A 19670-nucleotide genomic window follows, 5' to 3' on the forward strand; every position below is an offset into this window, starting at 1 on the left:
TTGACAGGAGGAACACCCCTCTCACACCCCCAGCTCCCGATAGGGTGAAGGTACAAAGGTCCTAGCTGCACACTGCACATTGCTTAATGTCTGGCCGGCATTCTTACCCTCATGGTTACTTTGGTTCTTAGCCTTACATTATGAGCTGCCAATGCTGGCATGTAACCGCTGTTGCATGGCAGCATTCACATGTTATAATGTAAGGCTAAGAAGCGAAGTAACCGTGAGGCTGCGGGACAGCCGTAAAGCAATGTGCAGCGATAACTGTACGCGTACCGCCCGTTCCCAGCTCCCAGGTGGCTCCGCCTCACTCAGCATTAGCCGGTAGATGTTGCTGCATCTGTGCTGGCTGACGTCCGGTCCCCGTTGTTGTTGCTGGGCCTGCATGTGTGGTCCGGCTCCATCGGGGCAGGCTGCCGCACTGCGCCTCTGTGTTCCCTCACGGCCGCTACCCTGCTCAGTGCTCACACTTAGGTCCGCCGCAGTGAGAGACGGCGCTTGTATCAGCTGTCTTGCGCCTCTCTGATTTCTTCCGGATGGTGGCTCGGTGGTGATGAGCGCTCAACGCTCCTAAGGCACCGGCACTCGGCAACTGGCCTCACATTTATTCTGGCTGGCGCCTCGGTGCTCATGAGCGATCACCCCTCCTAAGGCACTTGGGCTCAGCAGAGAGCTGGCAACGGTGCAGCAAGTGCAGGCAGCAGAGGCTACAGCAGGACCACTGAGCACAGCAGCGCAGAGAACAGAACAGCTGCTGCCACATGAGGGGCAGAAACGGAACATCAGGAGCGCCGAGCACTGGGAACGACCGGGGAGCCAGCAAGTCGAGACATAACAGTTACACTGGACTGCCAGGACCTGTAGGCAAGCCTTATTTTGCAGCCAATCAGGAAGCAGGGGCGTCCCCCGCGTCCCCCCCCCCCCCCCCCCCCCCCCCACTCGACTCCACCAGGACTTAGCTTGGTGGGTGTTAATAAATTAAATTACCTGAAAGAGCTGCGGAATAAGTTGGCGCTATACAAATAACAGGATTTATTTTATTTAAGCTAGAGCAAACTGAATGTCCGCCTGCCGCGCTCACTGCATCCACAACTATCATCTTCATGCATATGAACCTACCAGTAAATCCTTTGGGGCTCAGGAGAACACTCCGAAAACTTTAAGAGATGAATGTATGTGCAAATACACATAGGAAAGTGGCAGGAAATCAGAGCAAATGTAACCATTTTTTATAAATATGGGGATCCATAAAAGTGAAAAACCTGGTGATGGCACCAGATGACAGCTAAACTAGTTCCTGCGCCAGAGCTGTATACCTTCCAGTTGTCAGAGGAAGAGGTCTTTACCTAGAAATGCATCATATTGATGGATAGAATAAAAGAGAAGCTAAGTCCACCTTTTGTCTTTAAATCATATCTTTTACTTTTAAGATGTTGCACCTTCACCCATGCCTTTTACCCTCATAGACCATCATAACATTAAACTAAGCCATGGATGTCAAAACCTGGGCTGGCAGCACCTCTGCATTCAGTCCCATATGGCACACTAGCGGTTCACTGAGCCCACCTGTATCCTAACTCACAGACCTGTATCCTAAATCACACACTTGTAGCCTACCTCACACACCTGTAGCCTAACTCACACACCTGTAGCCTACCTCACACACCTTCTTTATTGCTAGTCATGCCCTCAGCATTTTTCATCCAGTACTAGCCTCCTAAAAGTAGACTGCGGCACACCAGGAGCTGATGGCGAGGTTGATGGGTCAGTCTTGGCTTACAGAGGGCTGACTTGTAGAGTGACTTACTATTTTTATGACTAGATGTAAGAATGTCAGTATTTACAGCCAAAGATTGTATTTCACTGGAGCCCAAGACCTACAGTATCCTACCAAAAACAACCTGAACAAGAATCAAAAGTAGTATTTATTCCCTTATGTTAATACATAGTGGGGCTCCTTTGGTCCTAATGGCATTGGATACTCTCTGTGGAATACTTTTTTCTAACGTCTGATACACGTTAGATGGTATTAACTTCCATTCATCCAGAATGGTATGATAGTGTACTTGCAAAATTAAGGCTGGGAGTGAGGCATTTTAGCACTAGCTATCTTAAGACGTCTGGGTTGCTGGGCTTTTTTCTGAAGAATTGGGCTAAAAGCAATGTGTATAGTCTGCTGGAGTGAAGTAAGTGATCAATGTCAGAAAGAGTGAGGAAAAGCAATTCTGGGAGGAGCCCCATAATGATATTGCAGAAGTGAGATTTGATCTGATTTAGATGTCAAAAACTCCTAGGAGACTTTTTTTTCCATTTATTTTTTTATTTCCAAGGCAAAATAGCCCATAGGTTGTCACAGCTCCATATATAGTGGAATAGTATACAAATAACACAGCAGATGGCAAATATATAGATGTCACATATGTGATTGAACAGGGCATACGAAGGGTACCAAATAGTACATTGATCATTCTGTACACACATCCCTTATGTAACATGTGATCCGGCCCTCACTAGTCTGGGATACCTCCAAGATAGGGGATAGTTCAACCTCAGCAAAGGGAGCTAATCTGACTTTTACTACATCCCCATTTGCAGCATGTGTTGGACAAGCCAAGTGCCGCCTCCCTTCCTCTCCTTTCCACAGCCCTTACAGGGTCTTCTGATACTCCATGCCTGCTCCCTGTTGGGTCTCTCCAGGGTTGAGGTGATCCATAGTCCATGATTTCACCATTATGGGGTTGTAAATTGGTAGCCCACTCGTTAAATACTTCTTCTTCATCTGATTCTCTATCTGCGGGTACTAAGTTCCCAAAAAGATCTGTGCGGTCACCTGAAAAAAACCAAATACACTTATTATACAGGCATAGAAAACATTTCTGGAACCTAATTAGACAATGTTAATGTAGTCATGTCTCTCTATCATGGTGACCCTAGACACAGACGTTTGGCCACTATCAGAGGAAGGTGGGATGAGGTACATCTCTGGTGGCAACTCAGAAACAAACTAGGATCAACAGCAATATGAATTATATACCATCTTCTGAAAGTTTCTATTTACATGCAGATCTCGTTCGCAGATAGTTCCCTTCACGCATGTGATTTCCTGTGGGTACTATTATTTACACCCTCTCACCTCAAACATGTTAATTGCAGGGCCAGGGCTGGGTTTGTGGTGGTCTATGGACTAAACATTGTCTCAGCCTCCACATTTCCATTTGCAAGAAGCACAGAAACAGAGAATATGCCCAATAGCAATTTAATAATAGATGGTGGGGCAATTGCCCCTTTAGTCTATCATTTAATTCAGCCTGGGACAGTGCCATACCTTTGGTGATCAAAACATAAGTTGACCTATCCTAGCACTGCTTTTTTTTATAATACAGTGGTAGTAATTTCCCACTGCAGAAAACTAAATCTTATAAAAGGTCAGGAACTTGGGCAGACAGGGCAAGTATGATGTTGATCATGGTGACACCTCATGTGATCATACGGAAGAAAATGGACAAAGGCTACTTCTTCAGACCACAAATAACAGAGGAGAATGTCTGATGAGGGCTGCTTCTTTGGATCCACTAAAATAGAGAGAAGTCTGATAGCTGGAAATGGAGAGGCTATTGGTTGAGGGCTGCTTCTTTTGATCACAGGGAATAGAGAGGCTTTCGGGTGAGGGCTGCCTCTTCTGATCACATGGAATGGAGAGGCTCTCAGTTGAGGGCTGCCTCTTCTAATCACAGGAAATGGAGAGGCTGCCGGTTTAGGGCTGCTTCTTCTGATCACAGGAAATGGAGAGGCTGTCGGTTTAGGGCTGCTTCTTCTGATCACAGGAAATGGAGAGGCTGTCGGTTTAGGGCTGCTTCTTCTGATCACAGGGAATGGAAAAGGCTGTTGGTTGAGGGCTACCTCTTCTGATCACAGGGAATGGAGAGGCTGTTGGTTGAGGGCTGCTTCTTCTGATCACAGGGAAAGGAGAGGCTGTTGGATGAGGGCTGCTACTTCTGATCACAGGTAATAGAAAAGCTGTCGGTTGAGGGCTGCTTTCTCTGATCACAGGGAATGGAGAGGCTGTTGGTTTAGGGCTGCTTTGTCTGATCACATAGAATAGAGAGACTGTTAGATGAGGGCTGCTACTTCTGATTACAGGTAATAGAGAAGCTGTTGGTTGAGGGCTGCTTCTTCTGATCACAGGGAATGGAGAGGCTGTCGGATGAGGGCTGCTACTTCTGTTCACAGGTAATAGAGAGGCTGTCGGTTGAGGGCTCCTTCTTCTGATCACAGGAAATAGAGAGCCTGCTGGTTTAGGCTGCTTCTTCTGAACACAGGGAATGGAAAGGCTGTTCGTTGAGGGTTGCTTCTTCTGATCACAGGGAATGGAGAGGCTGTCGGTTGAGGGCTGCTTCTTCTGATCACAGGGAATGGAGAGGCTGTCGGTTGAGGGCTGCTTCTTCTGATCACAGGGAATGGAGAGGCTGTCGGTTGAGGGTTGCTTCTAATCACCAATAATGGAGACATATGAGCGTTGCTTCTTCTGATCACCATATCGGATAGGCTGTCAGTTGAGGGCCGCTTCTTCTGATTATGAATAATAAAAAGGTTTCTTCTTCGATATCACTAAAACAGAGAGACGTCTTCTGATGTCTGGAATTGAAAACCTTGTCAAATGCCCGATCTTTTTGTTTCCAGGAGACAAGCTGCTGCCAGAGGTGTCTGGCAGCGTCAGTATTAATCTGCACATTCAAACCACATACGCAATCAGCCAAGCTGAGTGTGCATGTGTAGAGGGGTATGGGCGAGATAGCTCCTACCAGGGTAAAAAGAACATGAGGTATGATAGAAGTGATACTTTTTTGCATATAATCTGCTAGTCAATCGGGTCAGATCAGCAGGAAATGTGAATTGTCTTATTAGTGGCTCTTGTGGTTTAGGCTCTTATAGAGGTGATATCACAGCAGGTGGCTCAGGCCGCATGAAAGCAAAGAACTCATTGTGCTAGCAATACATCACGAAATGTTCATTAGAACACAGAAAATGTGCAGCAGAGCTACGGAAGAATTAAATGTGAATTATGCTGCAAGTTTTTAACTCTTGAAGACAAAGACAATTTTAGTTGGCACAACGCCATTGTATAATGAAGCTTCAGCTAATATTCACTAGTTTTTACTACACATTTCCCCTGCAGAGGCTAGAATACATACAAACAAATTTCTGTCCAGGTTCCAGAGGGTAAAGTTTTATTATCCGCCATCGGTCTCTCTACTGTTGTCCCACAGATCCACCAGTTTCGGACTCCATTTTTGGTCAACCAATATGGCAGCTGTAATTTTCTTACTGTACATTGGTAGGGCATTAGACTAGCGATGCACCACTCCTGCTGTGTGATTGGCCAATGCTAGCCAATTAGAGACTAGTGCAAAGTGCCTTGGACTAGCGATGCACGGTGTGCATTAGGTAGTTAGAAGACTGCAGCGGCCAACTTAGAAGGCAGAAGGGGTACTGAAACTAGTGGATTCGAGGGACAACACACAGAGGGCCTGCAGGTTATATAACATCTGCATCCAGTTCTGAGACAAAATGTTGCTCTGACATTGAAGGGTTGCTTTAACGAATACCTCCTATGCATGAATTGAGACCTCCACTAATGATTAAGAGGAAGTGGCGTGGGCATGAAAAATAAAGTCTATGTCCTTCCCATCAACATTAGCTCAGAGATCTCCATGCTAAAAGCCAAAGGGGCACAGCACGCCATGAAGGGTCTCTTCATTCTGGCAGTAATAGGGGTCTCAGGTCTGGGTGTCCAAACTGAAAGGTAACATGAGTTTGGACCACCACCAGTGCCCTGAAGTAATGGGCCTTGTCAGGTTAGTTTACATCATCTACATCAACCAACCTCATATACTGAGTGTATATATACTGGTTATCTCCGTAATTAGAGGTGGGGTGGAGAAGGAAACTGGCAGCATCCAAGGTATGAACTCAGAACTTTGCACCCACGATGAGAGTCATACCTGTAGACCATGTATGAGAGTCATACCTGTAGATGTAATGGTTATTTCCCTTTTTCCCATTTGTGGGACTGAGCTATAATTCCCTGGCATAGGACCAAACCTGATGCTTCTCTGATACAAGCTGGTTCTAACTTGTATATTCCAAGAAAGATTTATGCAAGTGGAAAACCGCACTATAGAGAAGCACATGGCTCTACATCCACCACCATATAACACTGCTGAACACCACAATCTAGTAATCTCCAGGACGGCGTGCGGATAAGCCTTTGTATCTAAACCTATTATGGAACATATCATCTGCTAAGCCACCATAAACCTATCATGTAGCATACTGTCTGCTGAGCCTATTAATTCTATCATGGTTAGGGGTATGTCTTATCACAATGTATGGTTTTAACTTCATTATTCCAGCGACCCCCAAGTAGTAATTGTGCCCCCTCAATGGACCCAATAGAGATAGTGCCCCCAATAATAAGTGCCCCCCTTAGTAATAATGCCCCCTTAGTGGTCTCAATAACATTGACCCCCTTAGTGGCCTTTGTAATAATAGTACCCTTTCAGTGATCCCAGTAATAATAGTGGCCCCAGTAGTAATAGTATCCCCCTTAGTTCCCATTAAATGGACAATAAGGGCTCTGTGCGGAAAGCCTTCAAATGAAATTTGTGCACTTCAGTAAGCCACAATGATAGTTTCTCAGTATAAAGGGATCCTTAATCCAATAAGGACCACATGCCGTAAATATACAGCGCTCGGTCCTGGGCTTTAATCCTGCGCCTCAGTAAAAATACAGCATGGGTTTAAAGTTCCTGCTTTTGCAATCTAGCAGAAGCAGGTCGGTTGTCAGAGACAGCCGAGAACTGGACTGTGAAGACGGAGAGGGTTTTTAGTCGCTTCTGCCTTCTCTCTTGCAGGCTACATAATGCTCAACAAACACTAGAGAATAGAGGAAGTGGAAGTGTCATTTCTGCTATTCAACCTGGAGATCACGTGATCGCTGGTGACCTCGGCATGGCAGGGCTGCGGAGTCTTAGTAGACTGCAGCCAAAATTTGCTTGTGCATACTGTCACACTAAGGGAATATTTTTGTCTGTAACTAGAGCACCCATTGATGTCCCAGCTACAGTGGAAAAGTGTGAAATAAGGAAAAAAATGAGTGCGAATGACCCCCAGAGGTCTTATATGATGTCATGGCGGGCACAGATGTTAAAGAGAATTGTTACAAAAGTAAGTAAAGATCTCTCTCACTCTCTCCCCTGCCGCCCCTCTGAGCACGCTCGGACAAGAACGCAGTTACTCAAAAAGATCGAGCCTCGCTCGAGTAACTGACTTATCCGAAGGTGCTCACATATATATATATATACACATATATATATATACACACACACACACACACACACACACACACACACACACACACACACACACACTTAAAATTCAGGAAACGACTCACCGTCCCACGCCAAACTAAACCATCAACATGATTGTCCGGTAATTAGAAACTATGCAAATTACATCTTATAATTAATCTTTTTTTTTTTTTAAACTTTTTGTACAAAATTAGACCTAATAAAAACGAGAAGAAAAAAATTGTGACAAAAAGATATTTAAAAATTGCTCTGTATGTCACAGGAAAAAAAGAAACGCAGAAAAAGTTGATTTGTCTGGTCCTTTGGGACTGAACACCCTGGTCCTTAAGGGGTTAATCATATAATAACGTTTCGGAAATCTGCAAAGCCCCGCATTGCTCTTACCCCTATTGTTTTCATAGGGTGAACATATAGTGTGGCGCTGTACAGAAATGCTCGTCATTTCAGGTCTCTGATGGACCAATCTCACGTCCTCTCAGACACTTACACAATAGGACTAATTTCATAGGAAGCCAATCAGGATGTTTTTAGTTTTTGGAAGGAAACTTATACAAACACTGGGAGAACATACAAAGTCATTATATATATATATATATATATATATATATATATATATATATATATATATATATATAATCCTTGGTCGAACCCAGGATCCCAGTGTGGAAAGATAAAAGTGCTAAATATCATTATATAACATCCTATGTGCTGGTGAACTACTGTATCTAAGCCTATTGTGTGTATAGGTGTCTGCTGAAGTATCTAAGCCTATCATGTGTTATACTGTCTTGGAGAGCCACAAAGCACCACATGACGTACATATACATTTATATACCATTTACGCACATGTATTCTACGCACCTGTTTGGATGACCTCGTTTCGCCTCCACCGGGACCCTCCACATGTGAAGATGACAGCCCGTATGAATTCTCTTCCACAAAGCTTCACCCCGATTGTGGGTACTCTGACGCTGCCGTGGGCACTGCCGTGCATGGCCAACAGCCACAGAAGTGTCAAGAGAGCTGGTGCCAGTCGCTGCATTGTGCTGGACGGGTGACAGGAATGAAGGAGAACATCTCCGGCACTGCTAGCGCCCCTCTTATAAGGAGGCGGTGTGGACCTCAGCAAGAGATAAGGTCCTTCGCTCTGCGACCCCCTCCTCAGACCAGCTCTGAAGGCAGAGATAACCTTTCCACAGCATAATCAACCAGGAATTATTCAAAGCTCGTCAGTAAAAGAAAATCACTCTAATTTACTACTTGACAAGTCTGCTGGCCACCATTACACACTGTACATTGGAGATTACATAGGCACCTTCCTGTGATGTCACTTCTTATCGATTCCCAATGACCGACATCATAGAAGCCTATTTATGAAAAGGCAAACTTGCCCGATGCACATAAAGTGTAACTGCCCTTTACATGCTACTGTTCACCCCAGAAATACTTCATGTCATACTTACATATATAAGCATGTAGTCTTCTATAACTTTAACTTGGGATGCGGATATCTTTGCATCCCCAGCCATCTTTTGAGCGATAATCTTCGCATCCCCAGCCATAATCTTCACATCCCCAGCCAATCTTTGCATCCCCAGCCAATCTTCGCATCCCCAGCTAGCTTTCGAGCAATAATTGTCGTGTGTAAATGTGTGCCCATCGTGCACTTTTCGTCCATCGCTGAGTTCAGCTCAGCTTAAAATCCATCGGGACTGATAAGACGGACCACAACGCTGAGCTCTCTGTGGGCAGCGCTGATAACATTCTTTCAGCAGCTGTCCTGCTGGAGAACAATAACCATGTATTTAGAGAACAGACCATTGGCTGATCTCTAAATACATGCAAATGAAGCTAGTTAGCTGATTAGCCTATTGGTAGCTAATGCAAAATGATTGCTCAAAGCTGTCAATTTCTGACAAATTCTGGGTGATCATCTGTGTGTGTAAATGCACTTTCAGTCGCAGATGAGAGCAGCAGTATTCGGAGACAGAAGTCTGAGAGAACACCTACAGTGGAACTGTATTGTTGGAGAAGTGTGCTTCCTAAAAATATCCCCAACGGGGAAGAACCATCTCACTGCAAGCAAAGTCCGAAGCACAAATTTACAGAGAGTACCACACACCTAGATGAAATGCTGGCGATTCCCCTGCCCTCCCTCTTTGAGTAGGCTGTGCTCTCTAAGCCCTCAGTGGACCGACTTCTCGAAACTGGGGACAGTTCTATGGCATCTCCTTAAAGGGAGTCTGTCAGCTCCAAAATGCTGTCCTAACTGCAGGCAGCATGCTATAGAGCAGGAGCTGAGCAGATCGATATATAGTGTTATGGGAAAAGATTCAGTATAACTTGTGTTTTATTCATTTATACCCCTGCACATTCTGAGCTGAACAGTCCAATGGGTGGAGCAATCAGTGATTGGCAGCCTCCCCTCTATATACAGTCATACACAGCTATCAACCACTGATAGGACTGCCTATTAGACTGTTCAGCTCAGAATGTGCAGGGATATAAATGTATAAAACACAAGTTATACTAAATTTTTTCCCATTAAAAGTATATCTTAATCTGCCCACTCTCAGGAAACTAAACCCAAAATGTGAGTACTTACACGGAGACAAAATACTGTAAAAGTCAATGGCTGATAATGGGCAACACTCATCAAAAGTCCTACTATCTACCCTACTTGAGCATGGGACCCCTGTAGAAACTCAGGATTTCCATTGGGTGGTAAAAAAAAAACCTGCTCAGTCAGGACTCTTATCTCCATGGCAAATGAAGGAACTGACCAAAGGGTCATAGAAAACTGGTGCCTTCATGTTCTGTAAGTTCATCTACTTTACTCCAGATCTCTCCTGTCTTTGGTTTCTGGTGCACCAAGAGTCTGAATCTACCATTGTCAGCCATATTGTTCACAAAGCTGCTTTTTCTGTCACCCGGATTTTCTCCCTACTTGGTCTCCCAAGGTAGACAAATACACTAAAGTACCATCCCTCTCACTATAAAGAGAAACTCTTGCCTGGATTTATGCCAGTGAAGTGTGAAAAGCGGACTGAATGTTTATTCGTCGTATGGGTCAGGTGGCCCAGAATCTTTACCCTCATTTATAGCCAATAAGGTCACACATCTAATTAGGGTTTTACATTTCTCTTAATCAAGTTGAAAATCAAGGAGTGTTTAAAAGTGATATTCAATAGTGAAAGATGGAGGACATAGCCAGCTTCTCCTCCTTCTTGGAATCAAGTCGCTGTAGCCTAAAACCTATAACTACTTAAAGGGATATTCCTAACTTAGACGGTCACGGAAAGGAGAGGAGAGGGGACGATACCTATCGATCTCGCCTCTGTCCCCGACTACTCACGGATCGACCATTCCGAGCACACTTGCCACTACCAACGGTCATGGCAGATCCTCGATCAATCACTCTAGCAAGATTGCAAGTTTGGAGTCGTTAGAATAGAGGCTGATTTGTATCCCGAGCTTTTGCAAGCATGCAAAGTGAAAGCACAAATTACCACCTGGTCCGGTCTAAAGCACTCCAGCGCTCTACAATGCCACGCATAATACACAATGCTGCCACCACCAGCTGTTAAGAAAAGCTGGGACCTAGACTTCTGAATTATGAACACAATCTTTGAAGTTATGATTTGTTTTAAAACGGACAAGGATTAACTAATAACTTGTAGATTTATTCTAGAAAAAGACTTGCAGAACACACACACACACTATATATATATATATATATATACATATACACACACACACACACACACACACACACATATATATACACACACACACACACACACGTACAAAAGTATACCAAAAAGAGGTTACATGGGAGTAAAAGGATATGTAGATATATACACAAGATAGTAGTTTTAAAATAAACAGGAAAAAATAAAAGAAAGCTACCAGATTTTGAGATACACGGCCCAAGGGTCTGATTGGCGGAGTTCCTAGAAGGAAAAGCGGAACAGTCCATATGCAGCAGCATATCTCTGTGGTCTGACAATTTGGGCCTGTGGAGTCCCAAATTATAAGAGGGTTCCCCCAAACACACCTTCTCCCCGCCTCCTCTGAGGTCATTTGGAGAGAAGTGGATGGGATTCTTACGAGCTCTGGAAAATCATAATTCCCTATTTCAGTCATATCTCGGCGGGAGGCCCTCCGATCGGAAATCTAGACCCCAGCGCATTTCTAGTCATAATTTTATCTATTCATTAATACCAAGTGTGACAGATAATTTACGCCCAAGTACGCAGATATGCTGTTCGTGGGTGATACGGAGCTCGTACCGCAACGTGTGGATGCGTTTTGTTCAGCTGGCCAGATTCTGAAAATATAATTCATGAGGTTTTTGTGTTGGGATGTCGCATGCTACAAAACACATGTTTGAAGTAACCCATAAGAAAACATGGGCTTCACTTTGTCACCCGTGTGAACGAGGCCTAAAACTATATATCCATCCGCTCGGCTCTCCTGCTCTATACCATCATGCCTGCAGTTTGGATAGCATGTTCCAGCTGCCAGATTTGCTTTAAATTATACTTCTCCCATTCCTGGGTGCCGCTGCAGACAATGTATGCTGAGGGGCTCTGAATACGGGTCGTTTGTCTGGGATCTGTATAAAGGGCTAGGGACTAGATCTTTATTTAGGAGGTCCGGTGCTTGGTCTATAGGCATCATCTGTGGGGTGTGCTGAAGGCATCATATATACTATAGTATTTGGGATTCAGATGCCATAGTTTAAAGCATAAATGGGATGTAATGTGCAGTGCAATAATTATGTCACTTTTTGTTGTCCCCTTCAAAAAAGGGGACTTGATGTCTTTCTGGAGAGGAAGGATATTATAGGCTATAAATCGAAGATTATTTGTTAATCCGGGTATATAGGCAGGTAGGAACTATTAGGGGTTGATCCAGGGAACAGTCTGATTGCAATTAGGGAGTCGGGAAGGAATTTTTTCCCCAAAAGGGCTAATTGGCTTCTGCTCTTGGGGTTTTTTGCCTTCCTCTGGATCAACAAAACAGGAGGCTAGACAGGCTGGACTAGATGGACATTGTCTTTATTCAGCCTTATGAACTATGTTACTGTCAAGTTGTCGATTATGATGTACATTGGCCAAAACTTCTGATTGTGGTGCCTTTTTGTGTTCTATCATCTTAAGCAGAAGCTATGAGGTGTCAGTGACAACCGGTGGCACACATGAGCGGCAGGAATGGAACATTATATAGTAAACTAGCTGATTACCTGGTGTTGCCTGTGTATTTTATTTTTATAGACACAAAAACCAACACAGATTTCTTTTTGGATGGCTTTCATAAGAGTGGGTGCTGGGCTCATTTCTGTGTGGTACATAGTAGCTCAGTGCTGGTGGGAAGCTGTGTGGTAGTTGGAGCAGAGGAGGAGGTTGTCTGTGTAAGATCTAATTATATGAAGAGGAGGTCTGTGTAATATATCAGTATTTGAGGAGGAGGATGTCGTCTGCGTAATAGATTAGTGTATGATGAGGAGGATGTTGTCTATGTTAGATAAGACTGTTAAATAAAAATCATCTCAAGTGCAATGCCCGCATTCCCCCTGGGGTAGCGAAGCTGTCTTATCCCCCCCCCCCCCTTCCCCAAATTTGTCCCCAAGGGATGAGTTATATATGTACCAATTTTGGTTGAAATTGCTCCAGGCGTGAGTTATGGTGGCACATACATACATGCTATATATATATATTTGTCCTGGAAATACACAGCCCCAGAAAGAAGTGAAGGCTAAGAGCTACCGTACAGCATCAGAGACCTTTCTCGTCACGATGCTCCGTCCCTGAGACAAAGTTCTTGGGGAATATTTACTGCTTCTACTGCAATGTGCGTTATATTCTCCAAGACGGCACACAAGATGCTGCTTCCTCCTTCTTAGTAAACACACTGCGACAGAAACAATACAAGGCGGTGTGATGGACCTCTCTGTGTGCACCCATTAGAACGTACTCATCTATATGCATGTGAACTTTATTAATCAGCATTTCATTATCCCCGCAGCCGGTGACACAGGTTCCTTTGTGTGGTATAATGTCACCGAGCGGCTGATAACATCGTACAGTCGCAGATAGCGGCCTTGTCTCGCTTCTTGCTGCCCTAACATTTTCGCAACAAAAACTAAGCGTGTCACCTCTGAAATCAGATCTTTGACACCCATTTGTGGGGGTTTGTGACCGTGGCGGGAGCGTTAACATGGGTTCATGGAGTGATCCACAGGAATATTAGGAAGTTTTCCCGCAGAATACAAAGTAACTTAATATTTTTCAGCACAGATGGAGATTAAATGGAGTTGTGATGTTATTGAGCCCAAATTTTGCAGTCCATGGTGCTTTATTTTCAAGGACTGACAGAGTAAACCATGTCTCTGCGTTATATCTGTTCCAGAATCTATTACTAAATCTGGCAATACATATTAGATGGAAGTTGGCTGAACCCGTTGCCTAGCCAGCTATCTGATGTGTATGGGCGTGTTATGTCTCTCCTCAGATTGTACTGTAGATCTTGAGGGATCAAGCATGTTGGCTTCACATAGGAGATACACTTCCAGTGTCCTTGGCAAGTGCTGCCCCCTTATACCGTGCAGAGAAAGTTCTTGAAATATACTAGGTACCAAGTTGAGATTGCAGTGTGTGCTGAGGTGTTGTGGGGTTTAGAAGAAGGCCAAGCATGAAAGTCTGCAGAAGTCACAGTCGTTTGCGAGAGGAATAGCAGGTTTTGCTCAGGATGAAGAGAGGACTGGGAGGCTGCTTGAAGTTAGAGTAGTGCCCCTAGTTTCTTAAGGAGTCACAAGCCCAGCTATGATGAGCTGCAGGAGTGAGAGAGAACATATTAGATGAGCAACAATCTTCAGTAGGACACTGGGATCATCATCTGGAGTTCCAGGACTCTAGGTTGCAGAACATTTCGTAAGTGAGGCCAGCCTCAGTCAACACTGGTGTACACACCAGTAAGTACGAGCTAACTTGCCACCAGGCCTGCTGCATACTAGAAAGTGCTTGAGTACTAAATTCATGCATATGAGGTATCACATTTCTACTGGATGAGACTGAACTGTGCTTGGATCCTGGACACAAAATTGCACGTGAAACTTAACTAAGAGCTTTTGGATACTGCAGGACACAGAGGAGTGTCCTGGTGTCAGGGACTTTTGTGCAGAAAGCTGCAGTTTTGTTATCAAAGGACTAATGTTCGCGTTCAAATTACTGCATTTGTGTTGCGAGTCACAAGTTGACATAGAAGTCTTGTTACATTGTGAATTATACCAGACATGTATCGTTACTTTCCAGGACTATAGAATAGCGATCATCGTTCTTAGTTAGTGATAGTCAGAATTGCATGCGGTGCCCTGAAAATTTTTGGATTCTTAAACTGCTTCTTAGGTTGCATAACATTGTTCTTTTCTAGATGCTTGTTTAAAATAATAACGCTGTCGTAGGCGTCACATCTTGTAACCAATATCGCACATCACCTCCCGCAATACCAGAGTTATCAGACAGGGGCTTTTAGCCCTTTGCCTATTGCAAACATCTATGTGTTTAGCATGTGTATGGAGGACTTGGGAGGTATTACTATTAGCCAAGATTGGCCAAGCAACATAACTCATCTCAAAGTGCTTCATAGAATTGGAAAGATAAGATAGAGCCTGGAAGATAGATTTTGACCTGACATCTTGAGTTGGACAAGACTCTGGCTGTACAGATATTGAGGTCAATTTCCAATGCCAGACTTTACAGGTCACAGCTAGCTTACATTTATGGCCGGCTTCAGATTCTAGAATGGAAGTGACAGTAACAATAACTCCACACTGACATGACAAAAGTCATGGGACAGTAAATAATATCACATGCACATGCATACACAAAGGATATACAGAAAAAGGAATATAAGAGTATACAGGCATACACAACAAGACAGTATTTTAAAAATAAAACAAGGAGAAAAATAAAAAAAGATATCCGGTCCAAGGTTCTGATTTGTGCAGAGTCATTGAAGCAAATGGGAACAGCCTTACGCCGAGGCGTATCTCTGAAGTCTGACAATCATTCTTTCTGATGCCTCAGTTTTTAAAGTTTCCCTCAGGACACACCTTCCACTACCCTCTCTGATGTTATTCAGGCTGCTTGGGGTGGGGGCATGCATCCCTTGTGAAAAAAAAAAAAAAAAAAAATCATAATTCCCCATTTTTCTGCAAGCGCTCCTCCGATTTGGAATTTGTGCCTGGCATATTTCCAGTCGTAATTTTATCTATTCAGCGACACCAAGCATGACACGTAAATTATGCCCAGATACGCCATTTAGGGATGTTCTGGGCCACGTACCCCAGGGTGTTTAGGTGCGTTCCGTTTAGTGGCCCGTACGATTCTGAAACTATAATTTATATCGGGCTAAGACCATGACACAACTAGTAACGCTTATTAAAAGATTTTTCTCTAATGTCAATCTCGTCTCCGGTATGTCTACGAGAAGCCATATTCTATGTGAATGATTTTTCTAAGATGTGGCTTACTTATGCTAATTCTACACCAACAGATACAGGTGGGAATAGAGAGAAAGGGGTTATTTACACACAACGCAGTTCTTGTCCAGGGAAAGGCGAGACAATGGCCTTCCTAAATGTGAATATCAACAGGCAGGAGTAAGTAGATGGGTGGAAGGGCATCTAAAGAATTACACAATCTAACTACACAAAATGGATCAGAATATAGCTAGGCCGGATTGAGCTAATATAAAACGGAAGCTGAGATAGGCCTAAGGCCTGACACACAAAAAATGGCTGACGGCCTACCGATCTCTATATCACACTATCTTCTACGTGTCTCCAGCTCTGGTCTATCTTCTGGCTAGGATTGTCTCATGTATCTTGACTTTGCTCTCTTCTGCTAAATCCAGTTAGTTATAGTCTGGTTCTTGGTAACCACTCAAACTATGTTCCCAACTGAGGCTTCAGTCCTCCTATTTCAGTCCTAGTATCTGCCACGAATTTGAGACTATTCTAAAGGATCACAACTCCTATGTAGTAAATACTTTCTTGTGCTATATAGCTTTCTTAGCTTTTGTGTCTCAGCCAAAGGATAGACTTAGAACCTCCACTCAACCTTGGCATGGCACAGAGGATCTACTATACAAGTAATTCGTGTTCCCAAAAGATGGCCAAGAAGACCAAATGGAGATAATTTCTTTGCGGACCATTAATGCCTTTTCATGACACGAAAAAGTAAGACTGATAGCAATTGATGGCAGATTTATCAAAAAGTGAATCTACCATGTTAGACTTATTCAGTTCTTGTTGGTTACTGTAGTTGGATATTCATTCATGATGAATGGTTTGCATGTCATCAATGGAAGCCGAGACTTGGCCACAGAGTGATCGGTGATTTGTTGTCTTAACTTATGGCACTGCCAACCAAAATGACAAGTCATTCATTCAGAAAACGACTGTCTGAAATCCCTAATGAATGGCCAGCTTTAATCTGGTTCAAAAACAGCAGAGGAATGACTTTACGCTTCTCCTGTAGGTAAATGAAGGCCATAAATATTAGTAGGTCGAGAAGAACTGGTTTCCATGTCTAATCTGGAGAGCACTAATTAGAACAGCAGTGTAAAGAACAATAGCAGATCCCGATAAGACTATCTACAACGGTCCAGGCCCCTATTCACATGGAGAACATGTGGTCAGACTTATACTGATATTCGTCAAGCATTACAGTCCAAGTCTACTCTTTCCAGAGGGACGCAGATTTCCAGGTGAATTCACATATTGTTGTTTCCTCTGGAAAAAAATATTCCAATTGTCGAGATGTGTAAATGACAAAAAAAACCCATCAGATCAGGGAAAGAATTGATCTGCTCAACCAAATCTTCTTCTCTAAATTTACATGAGATATTTCTAATGTCTGACCTGCTTAGGTTTAAAACACAGCAGGTGAAGTGTAAAGTATAGGAGAAGAACAAAGTGGCAGCCGGAGCTTCTAATGAGACAAGAGTTGGATTTCAGGTTACCTCAGACTCCAATAAACAACGTAGCTAAGCTGGAGTCATTGATCATAGCCATGAAAAGCTAAAAATGGCCGCCATGAGTATCCAAGTACCTTTGTACGTGAGTTTGTATTTTGGCAAAGACATCTGCTAATGTAACATCGGTAATGGCAGCAATCTTCCCCCGTATTGCGTCTTTGAGGGTGTCATCCATAAACAATGTCATAGATGTTTCTTCAAATCCGGAAGAACTTTTGGACTATGGCCACACAATAAGAGTGCAGGTTTTCTTTTTTAGTTATTCTTTAAAATGTGGAATAAGGAATACCAATTTCTTGTGAAAGTTTTCTGAAGGATTTTATTGCCAATGCCAGTAACCCTTCACATCCTGCACCATGTGATCAGACATCTTCTGGCCTCTTTCAGGGTGAGTCAAAACACTAGTCATACATTTTTTCACCATTTTGTGATGTGATTTTTTTTCTGTGCACTTCTTTCACCATATTTATACCGAAATACCCTTTGATGTTGTTTAAATGAATTCGTTTGCCAGTATTCCCGAACACTAAACACGCTGTTCTGCAGAGTACATGGCTGTGGCACACTGAGCCAAATGCCTGTTTGGCAGTTGTCTCGACATCACGTTGAGAGGTGTAATGGTTCCATAGACCTCTTCATTCACATCAATTTCACAAGGAACAAGGCAAAAATGAAAATGTTATTGAGGAATGTTTTGAGTTTCTGAGCAAGAGAATGACCCTGTATAAGGTATTTAGGCAGGGAAGATCCTGTCGTAGACAGCAGTGCAGCCCGTTGTCACCAAGAAGGTGGCCATAGACATCAGATTTAGATCAGCTGAAGCTGGCGATTTCGGCAGGTCTGTCTGATCATCGCATGTGTACGAGGGCCTTCCAACAGGCTCTTAAGGCCCTTTTCATTGCAAGATAAATTGGAAGAAGCATGTAATCAGCGGTGAAGTAATGATCGTATATCGTTTGCCTGGCATGCGTTTACACTGAACAATAATTGGGTAGTTTTGAATATTCATTGGATCATACCGCCTTTAGTCAGCCCTTCTGCCAGTGCTTTCTATTCTGGAAATCATTAAAAGACCACTTCGGGAAAAAACTTATTTTCCATGCCTGCCCCCCTAACCTGATTGCCTGTCACACTCTGGAGGGCTCCCCTGATTCGTAGCCACTTCTATGTCTGTCTGTTGCTTGTGAAACACCATCTTGAGTGAGATTTTTTACTTTCAAATCAATCCCATGATGCATCAGCCCAGCCTTAGTAAAGACTATATCATTTTTGGTTGCAGCTTGCAGTTGAAAAAAAATCCCCGTGCTCCGGAACATTAAAGGATCAGCCGTAGACCCGTTAGTCATATAGGACTATATGCTTGAAAAAGGCAACTTGAGTTTGCCGAAACGTGTTGCATTACTAAATTAATCACACGGACCGAGGGGTCTACGGCTGATCCTTCTGTGTTCCGTAGTGCAGGGATTTTTTTCAACTGCAAGTCGTATCTATCCCAGCCCCATAGTGGTCTGTATCCCCAGGACGACTCTCCAGGAATCTGGATTTGGAACCGGAGGTGGATGATAGGAGATCATGGATACTAGGTGCCGGTGGATTCTCCAATCAGAGAAATCCACTGAGCACCAGATGAGTGCATAATTATTCATGCACCATATACCATTTATTTCTGAATGAGGCGCCAACAAGTGTATATATTTTTGGTCGCAGGGGTGGACAGTTTAATTATTATTACCTTTTATGTTCACCTAAACAAGCTACAGGCCATAATAATACAGTCAGAAAGATGAGCTGTGATCTCCTCTATTATAACTGTCATAGGAGCTGTGTGATCATCATCACTAACTGGAACGACTGTGTGCTCTGCAGGTAGTTGCAGTGGCAGATCCATGTAATAGCATCACATACAGAAATTGACAAGAAAACAAATCCATATCTGGTGTTGAGTGATTAGTGTATAAATAGTGTTGAGCGTGTGTGCGTTTTCTATGAATGTGGCTTAGTTGTTAGCATGATTTCCTTTTAGTTCTGGGGTCCTAGGTTCAAGTCCCATGAGGTAGAATATCTGCATGGACTTTGACAAGCTCCATTCAGGTGTTGCCCCTGGCCAAATTCAAACCTACAACTCCAGCACTGCCAAGTAGCAGTACTAATAACTGAGTTATCACATCTTTCCTTTCTACTTTAGAGCAGGAGGGGAACAAGAACAACATAAAGAGAATGTAAAAACAACATCCAGATGTTATCCTTGGACTTATT

General features: G+C 43.5%; 1 protein-coding gene across 1 annotated transcript; it reads right to left on the reverse strand.

Annotated features, from left to right (window-relative positions):
- Positions 1 to 2331: 2331 nt before the first annotated feature.
- On the reverse strand, positions 2332 to 8423 carry RLN3 (relaxin 3). Its single transcript, XM_066590075.1, has 2 exons — positions 8232 to 8423; positions 2332 to 2830 (listed from the first exon to the last, which is right to left on the reverse strand). Exons 1-2 carry the CDS (start codon positions 8410 to 8412, stop codon positions 2550 to 2552), a joined length of 462 nt encoding a protein of 153 aa, XP_066446172.1. The 5' UTR covers positions 8413 to 8423; the 3' UTR covers positions 2332 to 2549.
- Between the last annotated feature and the right edge of the window lie 11247 nt (positions 8424 to 19670).

Source organism: Eleutherodactylus coqui, chromosome 2, assembly GCF_035609145.1.
Source record: "Eleutherodactylus coqui strain aEleCoq1 chromosome 2, aEleCoq1.hap1, whole genome shotgun sequence".
Taxonomy (NCBI): Eukaryota; Metazoa; Chordata; class Amphibia; order Anura; family Eleutherodactylidae; genus Eleutherodactylus; species Eleutherodactylus coqui.

Excerpts from the sequence above, each read along its gene's own strand:
- RLN3 (XM_066590075.1), bottom strand. The coding sequence starts at position 8,412 with ATGCAGCGACTGGCACCAGCTCTCTTGACACTTCTGTGGCTGTTGGCC. Across the intron at positions 2,831-8,231 it reads AAACGAGGTCATCCAAACAG|GTGACCGCACAGATCTTTTT; the intron begins GTGCGTAGAATA and ends GGTTTTTTTCAG.